Below are 14,939 nucleotides of genomic sequence, written 5' to 3'. Positions count from 1 at the left end.
AATTGGCCACAGGATCAATTGGCGTGAGTTCGGCAAAGGGTGTTTGCTAGATAATCATGCTGCGTAACAAAGGTTACCCATAGCAATCCAGGAGAAAAGAACGATGTCTACAGCACAAAGATTGTGAGGCTACACATATCCATCCAGAATTTTGGGGAAAAGAACGATGGGACTATTTGGTTTAGAACCAATTTTTGTCCTACCATAGTGTCAAAACCTTGGCAAGTTTTGCTACAAAATTGGATAGTATTGAATTTGAACCACTGTGGACAATATTTAGTAGCAAATCAAACATACACTTGTTACTAGTATAGTTGCTAAAATTTTAGTAGGACAATAAGTTGTATCAAACCAAACAAGCCAGATGTCTACAGCACAATAGTGCGAGGCTTTTTCCTTTGTTCCTTTATAACTTTGCTTTCTGTTGCAATATACACAATCTTTGGCCTGACGTAAAAATTGGAAGTTTGGTTGAAATTGGAATGATGCGACAGAAAAGTTGAAAGTTTATGTGTGTAGGAAAGTTTTGATGTGATGGAAAAGTTGAAGTTTGAACAAAAAAGTTTGGAACTAAACAAGGGCTTAGTTGGGGAAAAAAATTAGGTTTGGTTGTCACATCTGATATACAGACACATATTTGAAGTATTAAACGTACAATAATAACAAAAACAAGTTACAGATTCCACCAGGAAACTGCGAGACGAATTTATTAAGACTAATTAATCCGTCATTAGCAAATGTTTACTATAACATCACATTGTTAAATCATGACGCAATTAGGTTTAAAAGATTCGTCTCGTAATTTACACGCAAACTGTGTAATTGGTTTTTTATCCATATTTAATACTCCATACATACATCAAACATTCGATGTGATGGGTGAAAAATTCTTATTTTGGCAACTAAATAAGGCCTTTGTACTTGCCTCTGCTTCTCGGTGATGTGTGTGTGAGTCAGAGACGGAGCTCTTATCTGGACGGGGTTTCGTGGGTTGCACGAATGCTGTGGCGGCGGCGTGGTTTTTTTGCGGCGAAGAAGACAAGTCGGATTTGCACACAAGGCTTGGGGGAGAAATGGAGCATGCGAGAGTGGTGATGCTGGTGACTTGGGGAGTGACCACATGACATGAGCAATTGGCAAGCTTGTGTAAACAACCAAACCAACCAACTTCTTTTGAAGCTCTGAAGGTGGATGACAGGAGTAGCCTAGCTTGGCAAGGTAAGGCTGTTTGTCACATACGCATATCAAAGGCAGAATTTGGGAGAAAGGATGTTGTTCACAGCACAATAGTGTGAGGCTTTTGCTGTATTTCTTTTGGTCCATATTGTGATCTTATACAATACAAATAAACAAATCCACTTTTGATCTCTCAAATATGTCCTTTTAATCTGATTTTGGTTTTATCTTTTGTTCGACGGTTTTAAGAGTTGAGGGCCAAAAGTTTTTTTTTCTTCTTAAAATCAGTCAGGCTCGAGTTCTTCACAAAATAATTACATGCAATGGAAATTGTGCTTATGCTAAGTTTAAGTAGCATAAAAAATTCAAAAGGAAATCAAGACAATCCACATCATAATTCATATTTTGATTAGTTAAAGAAAAAAAAGAGCAATCAAAACTTTACGATACAAACCAGACTCAATATCTTATCGAATAGGTGAAAAAAACTCATAAAAAACCTAACATTATTGCACAATACATAGCTTTCTAATTAGAAATATAGAGTTGTTCATGTGGTTTTTTATTCATACCATTGTAATCTTAAGTCTCGTTGCTGGTAGTGATGATAGACATTAGCTTTTTTAATAAAAATTGGCAACCATTATTTTGAACACTCACTAAATGCTAGATCTATTATTTTGCTACATATGCTTCATATCATAACACCACACTTGTACACTAATATCTTCACTACCTATATACGATAAAGCCCAAGAAAAGGTGACAAAACAGATCCTATCCAGAGGTTCCCATCCTTTTCTTCAACTTCGCTAATAGATTTGAACAACTTCCTAACATCACCATGAACACTCATTGCTTCTATGGTCTTCCCATCCTCACTCAACCTCAAAGCTATCACCTGACGACCAAATCCTGTCAAGAACGATGTGATGCGTTGAATGCGTTGGGCTGGTAGCTTCAAGATTACTTTCCTTAGCCAAGGGTAAGAAATTGACCACTCGGCGATCTTCCCTCTCTTGGCATGAAGACCAACCCAAAACCCTCCTCTAGGACTCATCTTGATGTTGTCTGGAAACCCAGGTAGTTGCGCAACTTCTTCAATAGTTGATGCTTTTAGTGTTCTAATCCAATATCTTAGGATCTTACCCGTTGTGGTTTCCGCAAGTAGCAAATAAGAACCATCCTTGCTCATAGCCAAACCATTAGGAAAACGTAGGCCATCAACTAAGACTTCAACCTTGTTTTCCTTTGGATCATATTTCAACAATCTTCCAGTGTTGTCACCCGTTATAACTATGTTTAGAAACTCCCTGCAAATAATTTTAATTAAAAATTATATATATCACATGAATTGTTCATTAAAAAAATAACAAACTGATGAGTGACAATAATAAATTTATTTATTTTATTGGTCCATACCTTCTCTGAAACCTTGTACTGGTCTCGGTGAAGTAGATTACTCCAGTTTCATGGTCAATCTCAACGCCGTTGGAGAAGCTGAATGGGCTTCCTGTCCACTTAGGAACAAGCGGCCTAGACACGTTCTCACCCGGGCTGACCACTCTCAGCCCAAGGTACGCATCTGCGACGTACAGCTCACCGGTCTTGCTATTGAACTTGAGGCCCAGTGGACGCCCACACTCCTGCTCCCGTTTCGTGTCCTTGGATCCTCTGCAGCTATCCAACCTGCAGCAGTTCAGGTCAACGACCAGTCAGTCGATAAATGTCGTTCCCACAATTCAGGACGGAATCATATTTGTTGCTCTCTGCCATACTATAAATGTTATTTGGACCATAGCATAAATAATAGTCAAAAGCAGTAGTAAAAATGATATGAACTGGACAATAACACTATTGGTGATGTGAAAAATGAAAACATTTGATGATCTGAACTCTGAAGCTGAATTATACCATGAACTTTTCAGTCGTTTTCCATAGGTGCAGATGTCACTCACTGGGCATATTAAGCTCACAATTAATCACCAATTAATTGGGGATTTGGACAGTGCAACTGTATTTGGCCCTGGACCTAGATCGTAAACTAACCAACCAACTACTACTAACCAAATCATGAGAACAACAGAGAATACTAGGCAGCTAGCAACACGGGTGAATACTGAACAGTTTCTCAAAGTGAAAAAAGACTTACAGCTCCGGCACGGAGCAGGAGTGCTCCACCCACCCGCGCTCCGGCGGCGGCAGCCACTTGAGGATCCTCCCGTCAGACACGCTCGTGTACGGCCCCTCGCCGGCGTCGCCGAACACTATGCTCTCCGGCCCCGCGGCGCCGTCGAGCAGAGGGATCAGCTCGACGTCGCCGTCCCTTATCTCCAGCTGCCTCACGTCGCTCCGCGAGTCCAGCGACAGGATCGCCGCCGCCGCGAAGACGGCGAGCGCCAAGAGCTTGGCCGTGGTGTTCATCGTAGCTAAGTAATACTACTAATCTACTATTCTACTCCACAAATGGGAGTAGCTTGGAAGCAGAAAGAGGAAAATGGCGCTCTGCAACGGTGCAGCTAGGCTTTTGGTGAGCTACCCACAAATGGGAGTGTTCCCCCACTAGGCAGAGTATGGGTTGGTTTTATGCTACCTGCAGACCGATCTAACTTCCTAAGTGTTGATTTATTGATCATGGTAGGATAGTAAATGCATTGCCATCTCCGTATCTACAACCATTAAAATTTTAATGGTGAAAGAGAAAGAAAGATCCAAGACCAGTGTACGGTCCAATAGTGTCCATGCTGACAGGCGTGTTCCTGTCTCACGGTTGCAACTCGCAACTACTACCTGAAATATGTTTCACATTTTTTAGAGTTTCTTATTACTCATTTTCTGCAATTTTACATGAAAAGCAGCAGGCTAATCTTAGGTACATCAACTATTCCTGAAAGATGTTTCTCTATTCAGCGTTAAATAGTGCTGACTACTACTACTTTGTAATGTACGTCGATTGAATAAGACGTTCTTTTAAGAGAACAGATAGTGTATGGAAAGTGGACATTTATCTCTGAATTTTGAAAAAAGAAGATTGGCATTTTAAAATGTATTTTAATTTCGGTGCCCCATAACCATCCTACCGTGTACAAATGACAACCATTGATGACCTAAAACAACATTCTTTTTTGAAAAAACTAAAAAAATGCATAAAAAGGAACCAATCGCAACATAACTCATTTGTACTTACCCTACGTAGTTCAGAGTTCAGAACCTTATGGAATGATGCCCCAATATGTTGGCATATGGTCCCAAAAGAGCTTCCAATTATATCCATTAACAGTATTGGCTGTGTACACCCTCGCAAGGTGTAGAGGCCGGGTTTAATATAATCCATTATTAAAAAAAATATCCATTAACAGTAAACAGCATAAGGTAGATGAGGCCTTAAGCGAGTTTTCAGTAGATTGGCAAAGCAAATGTAAGATTACCATGTGCCCATGAAGATAACATGTCGTTAGAGTTGCAGTACATGTATGATGTATCAAGATACTTTGCGCTTGGTTGGTTAGCTAATCAAGCTGCCATAGGTGTGTTGGAAAAGGAAAGAAAGCTACAGGCGACGGTGACCGTGCATGAAGACAGAGAAGATGGATAGTGTAGTATTTGGGTGGATGCGGGTTGAGCATCGTGGTATTGTTTTGGGTGAATACTGAATATGATTATTACTATGAGATTTCAGCTACCAGCATCGTGCAATCTTATCGAAGAAGAATCATATGCAATGGACGTGTGCCGAAAGCCATTGCAAATCAATGATGCGGCAGCTCTGCTACATAAATTGATTTACTTTCTGTAGGACAGGGGAATAATAGACTTAAGTACACATGCCAAGAATTATCATTGCTGAGAGGAGTTGCAACTGTACTTACATCTGAGTAGCATCACACGCAAGTAAATGCATGCAGATCGAGGGAACAGTACTATGGATGAATCGCAGGATCAACCAACATTCATTCAACAGAGACAGATAGATAAAGATTAAAGCTTACAGATGTGGCTCGATGACGGCGGACGAGTGTTCGACCCAGCGGCGCTCCAGGGGAAGCCACTTGAGCACCCTCCCGTCCGACACGCCCGTGTACGGGCCCTCGCCGTCGCCGTCGAACGACACGCTCTCCGGCCCGACCGCGCCGCCGGCATCCACGGTGATAAGCTCGACGTCGCGCTCCCATATCTCCAGCACTGGCACGTCGTCGCTCCGGGGGTCCAGGGACACCAACAACGCCGCCGCCGCCGCCACAGCGGCCGCGAGCACCACGAGCCTCGCGTTCATCAGAAGCAGGATCGAAGACCTATGCGAATATCGTGCGGTTAATGAAATTGCAACGTGCGAACGGCTCCGGATTTGTTTATGTAGAGTAGAGATATGGTCTCGATTGCCTTATCACATTTGCGCCTTGTGACAAATAATATTCCACCAAAACAACAAAGCGAGAGGCGTCTTCGTGTTTGGTACGTGTATGACTCTGGCAGGCAGTTGGGATTTGAAACGGCGGGTGACCAACACCGCTGAGCACCTGAGCCGAGACAATCTGGTTGCGGCGCGCACGCTATTTTGTCCCCGAAAAGCGCTCTAAAACCACACGAACTCCTGGTGTTCGCGCGAGACAGGTCGGTCTAAAATCGCACATTCACACGGGCTGATCCAGCAAGGACGGGGACGGGAGCACTCGATCCACATTTGGGGACGGAATAAGTTTACTCTGACTCCCTTAACTATTGGTCGAATCTGATTTACATCCCTGAACAACAATATTGAATATCTCGACCCCAAATTATTAAAATTGGTGCAATTCGACTCTCTTGACGGTTTTGGATGGCCGTTTCGCTGACGTGGCGCGCTACGTAGTGGTGTTGATCCGGTCTTCGTCCGACGTGACGTTGACGTAGCGCTTATGTGGTATTAGAATGAAAAAAATATATGTGGGACCTATTTGTCATTCACACAAAAATATTATAGGACCCACATATCATTCATCTCCTTCCCTTCTTCGTCCTCCCTTCCTCTCCCTCGTCTCTCTCTCCACCTCTTCGTTCTTTGTTTGTGGCCGCGACAGACGCCGACACCAACGAGCTCAACCAGGAGAGGGCTGTCGCACGGCTTCGACGGGCCGGGAGCTGGGCGGACCGAGGCGAAGCCATCTCTCACCAAGGAGGTTGAGTGGCGATGATGGCTGAGGAGGCCGCCGCCGCCACCTGGGTCACGAGCGGCGGGAGAGCTCTTGATGGGGCACATGTCGATGCCAACGAGGTCTGCCTGGGAGGTGGTGTTGGACTGGGAGCGGCCGGCGAGGAGGAATCTTCGCAGCTGCCCTCGTGCCTCCTCATCGCCCTCGCCGTCCTCGTGTGCCAGGTCCTGGAAGAACGAGGAGCCGGAGAAGAGGAGTGGTGCCTCGATGTCACCCTCCGGATCCACCCTCACTGCCATCTCCGCAGAACTGGTCCCTTGGCGCCATCGCCTCGGTCGCTCAGCTCCGCCACAGCTGCCGCACACGAAGGGGAGAGCAGCTCTGCCGCTGCTCGTTGGCCTTGTAGCGGTGGTCGAAACCATCGGAGACCACCCCGGTGACCGCGAAGGCGAGGAGGATGAGCAGCAACACGGGGACTGCCACGGTCGACGAGGCCATCGCTCTCGCTAGGGCCCACTGCTGCGAGCCTTCGCAAGGCCAAGCCGCTGCTGCTCCCCTCGTCCTCCCGTCGCCATTGCCGCTGTCGAGAAGAAGGGGAAGGTGAGAGACTCAGATAGATAAGAGGGAGAAGGGGGAGGAAGAAGGGAACAAGAGAGAGAATGACAGGTGGGCCTCACATGTTGACTCAAGTGCTTAGACTAGGTCTACGAGCCACGTCAGCGAAAGCCACCCTCAAAACCACTTGCTGGAGTTATTTTGTATCAGTTTTAATAGTTGGAGATTCAAGATATCTAGTATTGCGATTGAGGGACTCGAAGTGAACTTGTTCCTTCGGGGCCTGCGGTTTTCTGTGCGTGGGCTAGGCTGCATATCGCGGTTGCAGAGGCCGTCAGGTTTCCCCTATTATGGGCCTCGTACCGCTGGAGCACATGCGCTGCGAAGGCTGGAACCAGGCCGTCCGTTAGATCTGGCTACCTGCAGCAAGCCCAATTCGCCGTGCTTGCTAGGCAGAGTGGTGTGGGCTCGATCGGCGCTTCTTTCGAGTGAGAAAGAAACAAAGCAACACGTTTCGTGCGAGGGAGACACGGAGTCTCAGGCTATAAACCCAGTCGCTGAAAACCAGCACCAAAGGCTATTTGTGTCATGCATGCCGGGGGTTAGCTACTCGGCTCATGCTCAGCTAGCTGAACAGTCAACATCCCAAGGCCTTGTTTGCAGCTTGTTTGCTGAAGAAAGCCTAGAAGAAAAGGTAGTAGGAGTACATCGATCATCAGTGCAGACGATCGAGAGACTCTGACCACGCACCGGTGCAAATGTGAGAGGTGCGACACAAAAAGGAAAGGAGGCAGCTAGCTGCAAACGCAAAGCAATCAAGTGCAGAGAAAAAGTCATGGGCCTCCTGTCTTGACGTGACACCTCCTCCTCCTGAGTCCAGACTCCTGTCCTCTGCTGTGCGTGCCATCAGCAAGGCCTGCCTGCAGCTATCTGCGGCCGCTGCAGCATATTATTGGTTCGTTAATCTTGCAGCAATGCGAGTTTAGCAGCTTTTCAGTAGCCCGGCCACATCAACGCGTGCGTTTTCTCGTCAGTCAAGTGAACGAAGAAGAGTGGGTTTCCATGCGACACCCTACCCTAGCGCTGGATCCTAAAACAAATACTTTATCCCTTTAATTGACCTACATAAACACTGGAGTGCTACTCTTTACTGCTTGAGTACTTGGGGATTTTCTTTTCATGTGAAATGGAAAAACTATACATTAGGTCCAAGGTAGTACACCCTCTGTTTCTTTATCAATACCTGAATACCCGTATACGGGTAAAATATAATTTTCATAAAGTGTGCTTTGCTATGAAAAATATATTGATCTTATTTTAATTTTATATGTGGCTATCTATTTAGATTTGATTGTTTTTATATTAAGAAGTTTAAGGCCTGATTTGCACAATTTACAATTAGAGGTGATCGATTGACACCATCAGTAATATGATTGACAGTGAACCGACAGTAATATGCTGGCAGGGATTGCACAATTTGTACTAGTGCTTGTCATAATGAAATGAAATACGCCTTGTCTTTTTCAACAGAGGGAGTATTTCTGATGAGACATGAAAGATCTATTTTATAAAATTTGCATACGCTAAATCAATAGTATGGTCTAAACCTCCAATTTTTAGTTAGTATATGGGCTAAATTAATACATAAATAATTTTTAATTAGTGCAAACATGATTAATAACTAGGTGATACCCCGCGCTTTCTGCGGGATTCATGAATGAATATATGTTAAATATTATCGAAATGATGAAAGTTGAGAAAATAATATGAGGAAGATGATTTGACACATACTTGTTGGTCTCTATAATATAATATTGTAGATGATGTGTCATATTTGCATGGGATTTAAAATAGGCTAGAATAGTATAATTGACAGTGAGTGAAGATGTGGTATGCTTGCATGGGATTTTAAATGAGCTAGTAATTGCTAGTTAGTGATGATGTGGCATGCTTACATGTTGAGCTTTAACTTCTAATAATTGTTAGTGGGTACCAACTATATAGAAAGTGTAGATATATATACTACTAGCTCACATAAACAGTACGTCTTACCCTCAGCTCAAAATTTTTTGGTGCTAGATCCATCGAGCAGGCATGTACTACTAGTATTAATTTCTAGCAGAGAATGTGCATGATGCCAAACGGAGAATTCGATAGATCGCAGTGATATGATATGACGCACTGCAGCGTGCTTGGTGGTCCTTCTTTGTGTGTGTTCTCCCATTGGCATGGAAATATGTATACACACTTGGCGATATGATATGCACGCACGCATGTTTGTTGTTCTTTTCCCTTTCCTGTTCTCTCGATCTTCTCTAATAGCTAGGCGCCACCATCAGGCACAGTCAGGTCAGGTCAAAAGCTTTAAAACACTACTACCAAATGATCAGCTGGAGATAGAGCTAGCACTATTCCAGCATGGCACAAAGTGTTGAGCTACATTATTCCTTTTCCTGCTTGAACAAAAAAAAAGGGCATCTATTCATGCCATGCCTCCCTGTTTCCCAAACTCTCTGAACATGAGTAATAAAAGAGATGGATCAGCATTAGAGGTACTGTTCATCACCATCTTTAAGCCTGTTTGGGAGAGCTTCCAGCCGCTGCAACTTCTCCGAGAATCAGAAACTCCCCCAATCAATATAGCTTTTGGTCCAGATTCTGGGAAGCTGTAATTGTAGAATTCAGAAAATGAACTAGAAGCTAGAAGCTCGGAAACCCAGTTTTTCCAGATTCTCAGAAGCTGGCTACCAACCTGCTGTTTCTCAGAATCTTAAGCTCTCACAAACATACCCTTTTATCTCATTCATTCTCCAAGATAAAATATATATGGAGCTCATCGTCAGACAGGCCGGATGGAGCTAAGCTTAGGTAACACCATTCAATTGATGGGACGTTGGATCACTGTAAAGATTCTCAGCATGGAAACAGCATGTACTACTACTATAAGCAAACAGGCAACCAAAAGAAAGAAGAGGAAGAAGAACAGTGCCACATGTTTGCGTGCCCGGACAATTAGCTGGAAACAAAAGGAATTATCGGGGCTCGATCTGACGCTAATTAAATCCCCACCTCTTGCTAATCGATGAACAAAACATGAACTCGATCGCCGTATTGCAGCAGTTGATAGACGATCAATAGATCCAGGCAGTGGTACCAAAACTAGCAGAAAACAGGTGAAGCGAGCGAGAGAGAGTACGACAAAGAAAGGATCGATATCGATGGAGATAATTGGATTTGTCACGACATAATTAAGATTCATGGATCATGGCCACACTAGCTAATCAATTTGACAAATCAAGAACTGTATATACAGCATGAAATGAAGGCGCTGTAGGGCCATATGAGAGAGCGAACAGCTAAGCTCAGCTAGCTCTCATCCATGGTGTTAATTGGCGTTTGTGTGTATGCGACGAACGAGAGAGATTAATAATCAATATTAATTGGCAATATGATGAGAGGGGAGCATGCATAAGAGGACAGGGGCAGGCAAACAGTGGAAATCCAAGCCAGGAACAGTTGGGGAGGAACCCACCATGGGAGACCACGCTTTTATTGCGAGATGTTTTTAACAGTTGCAGTGACTGATGAGAGCATGGTACCGTGGGCCTCTCCTCTACAGTATTCTATACAGCGACGACGAGCGAGAAGAAGTACGTACCAGCCGGCACGTACGTATACGTAGCCAATAGCCATTGTTAACTGTTACCTATAGCAGTAGCTGTAATGCATGTCATGTCTATGATCTCTACTGCTGCTGGTCATATGCATATGGATGGACAGTAATTAATTAACCGCGCGCACAGTTTTACTTGTGTTGAGTCACAGATACTCCCCTCCTCTCTAATACAAGAGATTTTAACATTTTATTTACACGGTTTAACCAATCATCTTATTAAAAAATTAGTGCAAATATAAAAAATAAAAACTTATGCTTAAAGTACTTTGATAATAAAGTAAGTCAAAATAATAATAATAATTTTTTTAATAAGACAAATGATCAAACAATGCAAATAAAATATCAAAATCACTTACATTGGGGGATGGAGGGAGTAAAAATTAAAGACAAGATATCATGCATGCATGCCGAGCTCTCTCCAAGGAATCTACTGCGCAGTTGTCCTCATGCACACATATCTGCAGGAACAATTGAAGGGATCGATATAATTGGAGAGAAAAAGAAGGGGTAGCTGGATATATTCATCCATATGCTCAATCGACATGCACGTCTATATACTCCCTCTCTTTTTTCTTTTTTAATGTATAACGCCGTTCGTTTTTAGATACGTTTGAACATTTATTTTATTAAAAAAATTATGTAATTTATTTATTTTATTGTGACTTGATCTATCATAAAATATTCTTTAAGCATGATTTAAATATTTTTATTTTTTTATAAAATTTTTGAATAAAACGAATAGCCAAACTTTGATAAAAAGTTAACAACGTCGTACATTAAAAAAAGAGATAGTGTGACATGAGCAATGTACAAAGTGAATTGTGTGCAGTACGATACTGCATGCATATAAAGTGTAGTTTATCTTTATTTATATATTGAGTACAACTAACATTGGGATGTAGACTTGCAGTAGAATAAATCCCTGTACTAGATTTTTTTTTATTTTTTCTAAAAAAATTTCAAGCTAAACTCCCCGAAATTGAACTTTTCTGCCATATTATTTTAATTAGTGTGACAGAACAACACTATCATGCTGATAAAAAAAAATCAAGGCGTGTTACTCTATACTAGCCACACCATTGTTCATGGTGTCATGGTGTGGTAGAGTATGGGGGTGTATAGATCCAGGGGTGTAAAGTTTTGCCGTGTCATATCGGATATTATATAGGGTGTCGCATGGGGTATTCGGGCACTAATAAAAAAATAATTACAGAATCCGTCAGCAAACCGCAAGACGAATTTACTAAGCCTAATTAATCCGTCATTAGCAAATGTTTACGGTAGCACCACATTGTCAAATCATGGAGCAATTAGGCTTAAAAGATTTGTTTCGCAAATTAGTCGCAATCTATGCAATTAGTTATTTTTTAGCCTATATTTAATCCTTCATGCAGGTGTTCAAACGTTCGATGTGACAGGGTGTAAAATTTTTGTGTGGGAACTAAACAAGGCCTACCATACCACTACATCAAATGGCGTGGTCAAAAAGTTTATTTACATAATAGCCTATATGGTTTATTTTTTAAGTAGTTTTTAGATCCATAAAAGTTCAAACAATAAATAATTCATGAAATTTCTGCTTTTCAGAGGGATTGATATCCCATCTATCGTATCTGATCATGGAAAGATATACATACATGATCCTCTAAAAGTTTCAATGCATAAATGAAGAGAAGGCCAGAGAAGCTTGATTTTTTTTCAAGTTAAGTTTTTATATATGAGAATTAAAACTAGAGAAGGAATATTTTTGTGAAGAAAATTACAGATAAAAGCTACTAGGTTTGTGCATGTGATTGGTACACATGTACTGTTTGATAACATAATATGAGTAGTACTTACTGTGTACAGGGTACATGTCATCTCAGCAGAATTAGGCAGCGAGCATTCAAATACGACACGATTGAGACAGAAAAGTTGCAACAACAAAATGAAAATAGGAATGTGCCTTTACACTATTCATGAAAATTCAAATAAAGTTGTGAATTTTATAATTTCCGATAGTGGAAGCTATATGTATTACTTAAATAATTTGACGATTACTGTTGTTGTGTATAGTTTTATTATTTTTTACGCTATCAATAGGGGGGGCCAAAATAGATGAGTTAAGGAATATTTTGATTGTACACAATTATTTTGACTTTTTTGTTTTGAAAAACAGAAAGAGAAATAAATTTAGGAATAACGTGGGTGTACCAAAATGAACCAAGTGAAACACCAGTCCCTATCGTTTTAATATTTCATTCGCTATATGCGTCTAGATCACAATAAGATGAAATATCCTATTTTTCTTGTCAACTTACAATGGTTAGATTGTAGGGAAGACGGTGGGTTGTTAGCGGTGTCGGTGGTGATTGAGGTGAATTGATTCCACCTAATTACCATATCCAATTTACTTTTTGTTTGCTAGGCAGGTATAGCAAGGAGCAGCATCAACATGACAAAGGAAGGCTAGCTGGCATTGTTGGCGATGGATTGATAGGGGTGCGACGCTGGATCTAGGACCCAAATGCTGTTCAGTCTGGGGTGTCCGTGCTTGTATCTGTTTGTGTAGCGGCAAATGTGGGTTACGTTGGAGGGGTTCTTCTCTTCGAAGGCACTAGATGCTGGGAGTTGCTAAATTTGGATCGATTGGATCCATCCAGTGATAGGGATATGGTGCAAAGGAGCTGGTCAAAGGTGGATGTAAAACAAATAAGGGGTGTAAGAGTTCAGACTGCACATAAGATCGACTCAGTGTGGTTTTTGGTGTGGCAGGCTTGTTAGGGAGAAGAAAACTGAAGCTTAGTCTTCTAGTATTTTTGTTTTATTTTCTTGTTTCTCAATTATGAGACCTAAAATATAAGTATTTTTATAATCTTTGGCTATTTATATTCGCTTGTGGATAGATAGGCCAAATTTCTATCCGTTGTCTAAAAAATAACATCCTTCTTACGCCTCAATTTTTACCTTTTGGAATGTGCATCCTTAATTATAAGAGAAAAGATGATTATACAATGTACTCCCAATGTGTTGCACAAATTATTCTTTGAGGATACATATGTCGTACTTAATTACTAAAATTAAATAAAAAAATGCACGCTTTATGAATCAACAGTAGGAACCTAATTCGGTTTGAGAAAATATGTGCCGTGCTGTAAATTGAATTATAAAAACATGCTAAGTTCAAAATTAATATATTCCTTTAATAATTGGTGGCTAACTTGGGTCGTATATATAAATAGAGTGAGTTCCCTAATAGAATTAGTTCACTTAATGTACCTTTTTTTTATATTCATTTCTTCAGATGGGAAAAGCCATCTGAAATGTATACCACCACATGCATGTATACAAATGTAATGAATGTATCGGTACATTTTTGGTTTACTACGGATGATCTGTAAAGAGAGAAATAAATAAAACTAGTAATGCAAATAATATCCTTGCTATGCCTAATTATAGAAAATTAATTAAAATGGTACTAATTTTATTATTATTATTATAATATATATATATATATATATATATATATATATATATATATATATATATATATATATATATATATATATATATATATATATATATATATATTGTATACTAGTATATGAAGGTATACATTTAGCTAACCCTAGAGTCTCATCAAACAATGGGCCCATGCACTAATCAGTGACCGGTCCCTACATGGATATATAGGAGTATATATATTAGGCCACGGTCGTCAAGTTTCTTTTTTGAGGACTACTCTAAAGGTTTAATTAATTAAGAAATAATATTAATAATGACACAATGAATTAGCAGGAGCTAGAATATCGTCTTTATACATCTATTAACTTAATAAAGTAATAGAAAAAGGAGCTATCACGTTCGCTCTCAAGATCTAGAAATTACCACGTTAATCGAAGAAAATAAGAAAAATAAAAAAGACAAGCGGAGAAGGATATGTTAATCGGATGAAAATATGAAAAGAAATTGTAAATCAATCGGACACGGATTCATGGAAACTGTCAAAGTGTCAAACATCAATCAGAAACAAACTTATTGTGGAAATGGAAATACAACTATACAAGTAAAAACAGACTCTGGTCACAATGCATTAGTATCGTTTAGAGTCCAAAAGTAAAAAAAAACTATTTAAAATACCTGAAATTCAAAATATAACTAACTATTGCAAGAAGAAACTATGTATAAGTACAATTTTGACTAATCTGAAATTAATTTTTTTTTAGAAAATCTAATATTGAGACCATAGTTGTATAGAATTTACTTTAAAAAAGAGTCAATATAAAAATATAATTTGAAAATATCTGAAATCCCTAATTAAAAAAAGAAATATTCAAAGAGAAGATTAGACTCCATACATGTATACAATGTAGAACTAATTAAAATTTGGAACTAAAGTAGAGTCCATAAAGAAATAAAATTTA

At 40.5% G+C, this 14,939-nt stretch overlaps 1 protein-coding gene across 2 annotated transcripts; it reads right to left on the bottom strand.

The window, feature by feature from the left end:
• Positions 1 to 1,701: 1,701 nt before the first annotated feature.
• On the bottom strand, positions 1,702 to 5,597 carry LOC127756737 (protein STRICTOSIDINE SYNTHASE-LIKE 10-like). Of its 2 annotated transcripts, none has more exons than XM_052282115.1 (3): positions 5,166 to 5,597; positions 2,599 to 2,865; positions 1,702 to 2,489 (listed from the first exon to the last, which is right to left on the bottom strand). In XM_052282115.1, exons 1-3 carry the CDS (start codon positions 5,447 to 5,449, stop codon positions 1,913 to 1,915), a joined length of 1,128 nt encoding a protein of 375 aa, XP_052138075.1. In that variant the 5' UTR covers positions 5,450 to 5,597; the 3' UTR covers positions 1,702 to 1,912. The 2 variants fall into 2 exon arrangements, with proteins under 2 accessions (XP_052138075.1, XP_052138076.1); XM_052282116.1 differs by lacking the exon at positions 5,166 to 5,597 and adding an exon at positions 3,329 to 5,158.
• Between the last annotated feature and the right edge of the window lie 9,342 nt (positions 5,598 to 14,939).

The sequence above is a fragment of the Oryza glaberrima genome, chromosome 12 (assembly GCF_000147395.1).
Source record: "Oryza glaberrima chromosome 12, OglaRS2, whole genome shotgun sequence".
Classification (NCBI taxonomy): Eukaryota; Viridiplantae; Streptophyta; class Magnoliopsida; order Poales; family Poaceae; genus Oryza; species Oryza glaberrima.
Note: the sequence above shows the minus strand (reverse complement) of the source record. Positions and strands in the feature narration are given on the sequence as shown.

Excerpts from the sequence above, each read along its gene's own strand:
- LOC127756737 (XM_052282115.1), bottom strand. The coding sequence starts at position 5,449 with ATGAACGCGAGGCTCGTGGTGCTCGCGGCCGCTGTGGCGGCGGCGGCG. Across the intron at positions 2,866-5,165 it reads GCCGTCATCGAGCCACATCT|GTTGGATAGCTGCAGAGGAT; the intron begins GTAAGCTTTAAT and ends GAACTGCTGCAG. Across the intron at positions 2,490-2,598 it reads AGTACAAGGTTTCAGAGAAG|GGAGTTTCTAAACATAGTTA; the intron begins GTATGGACCAAT and ends AATTATTTGCAG.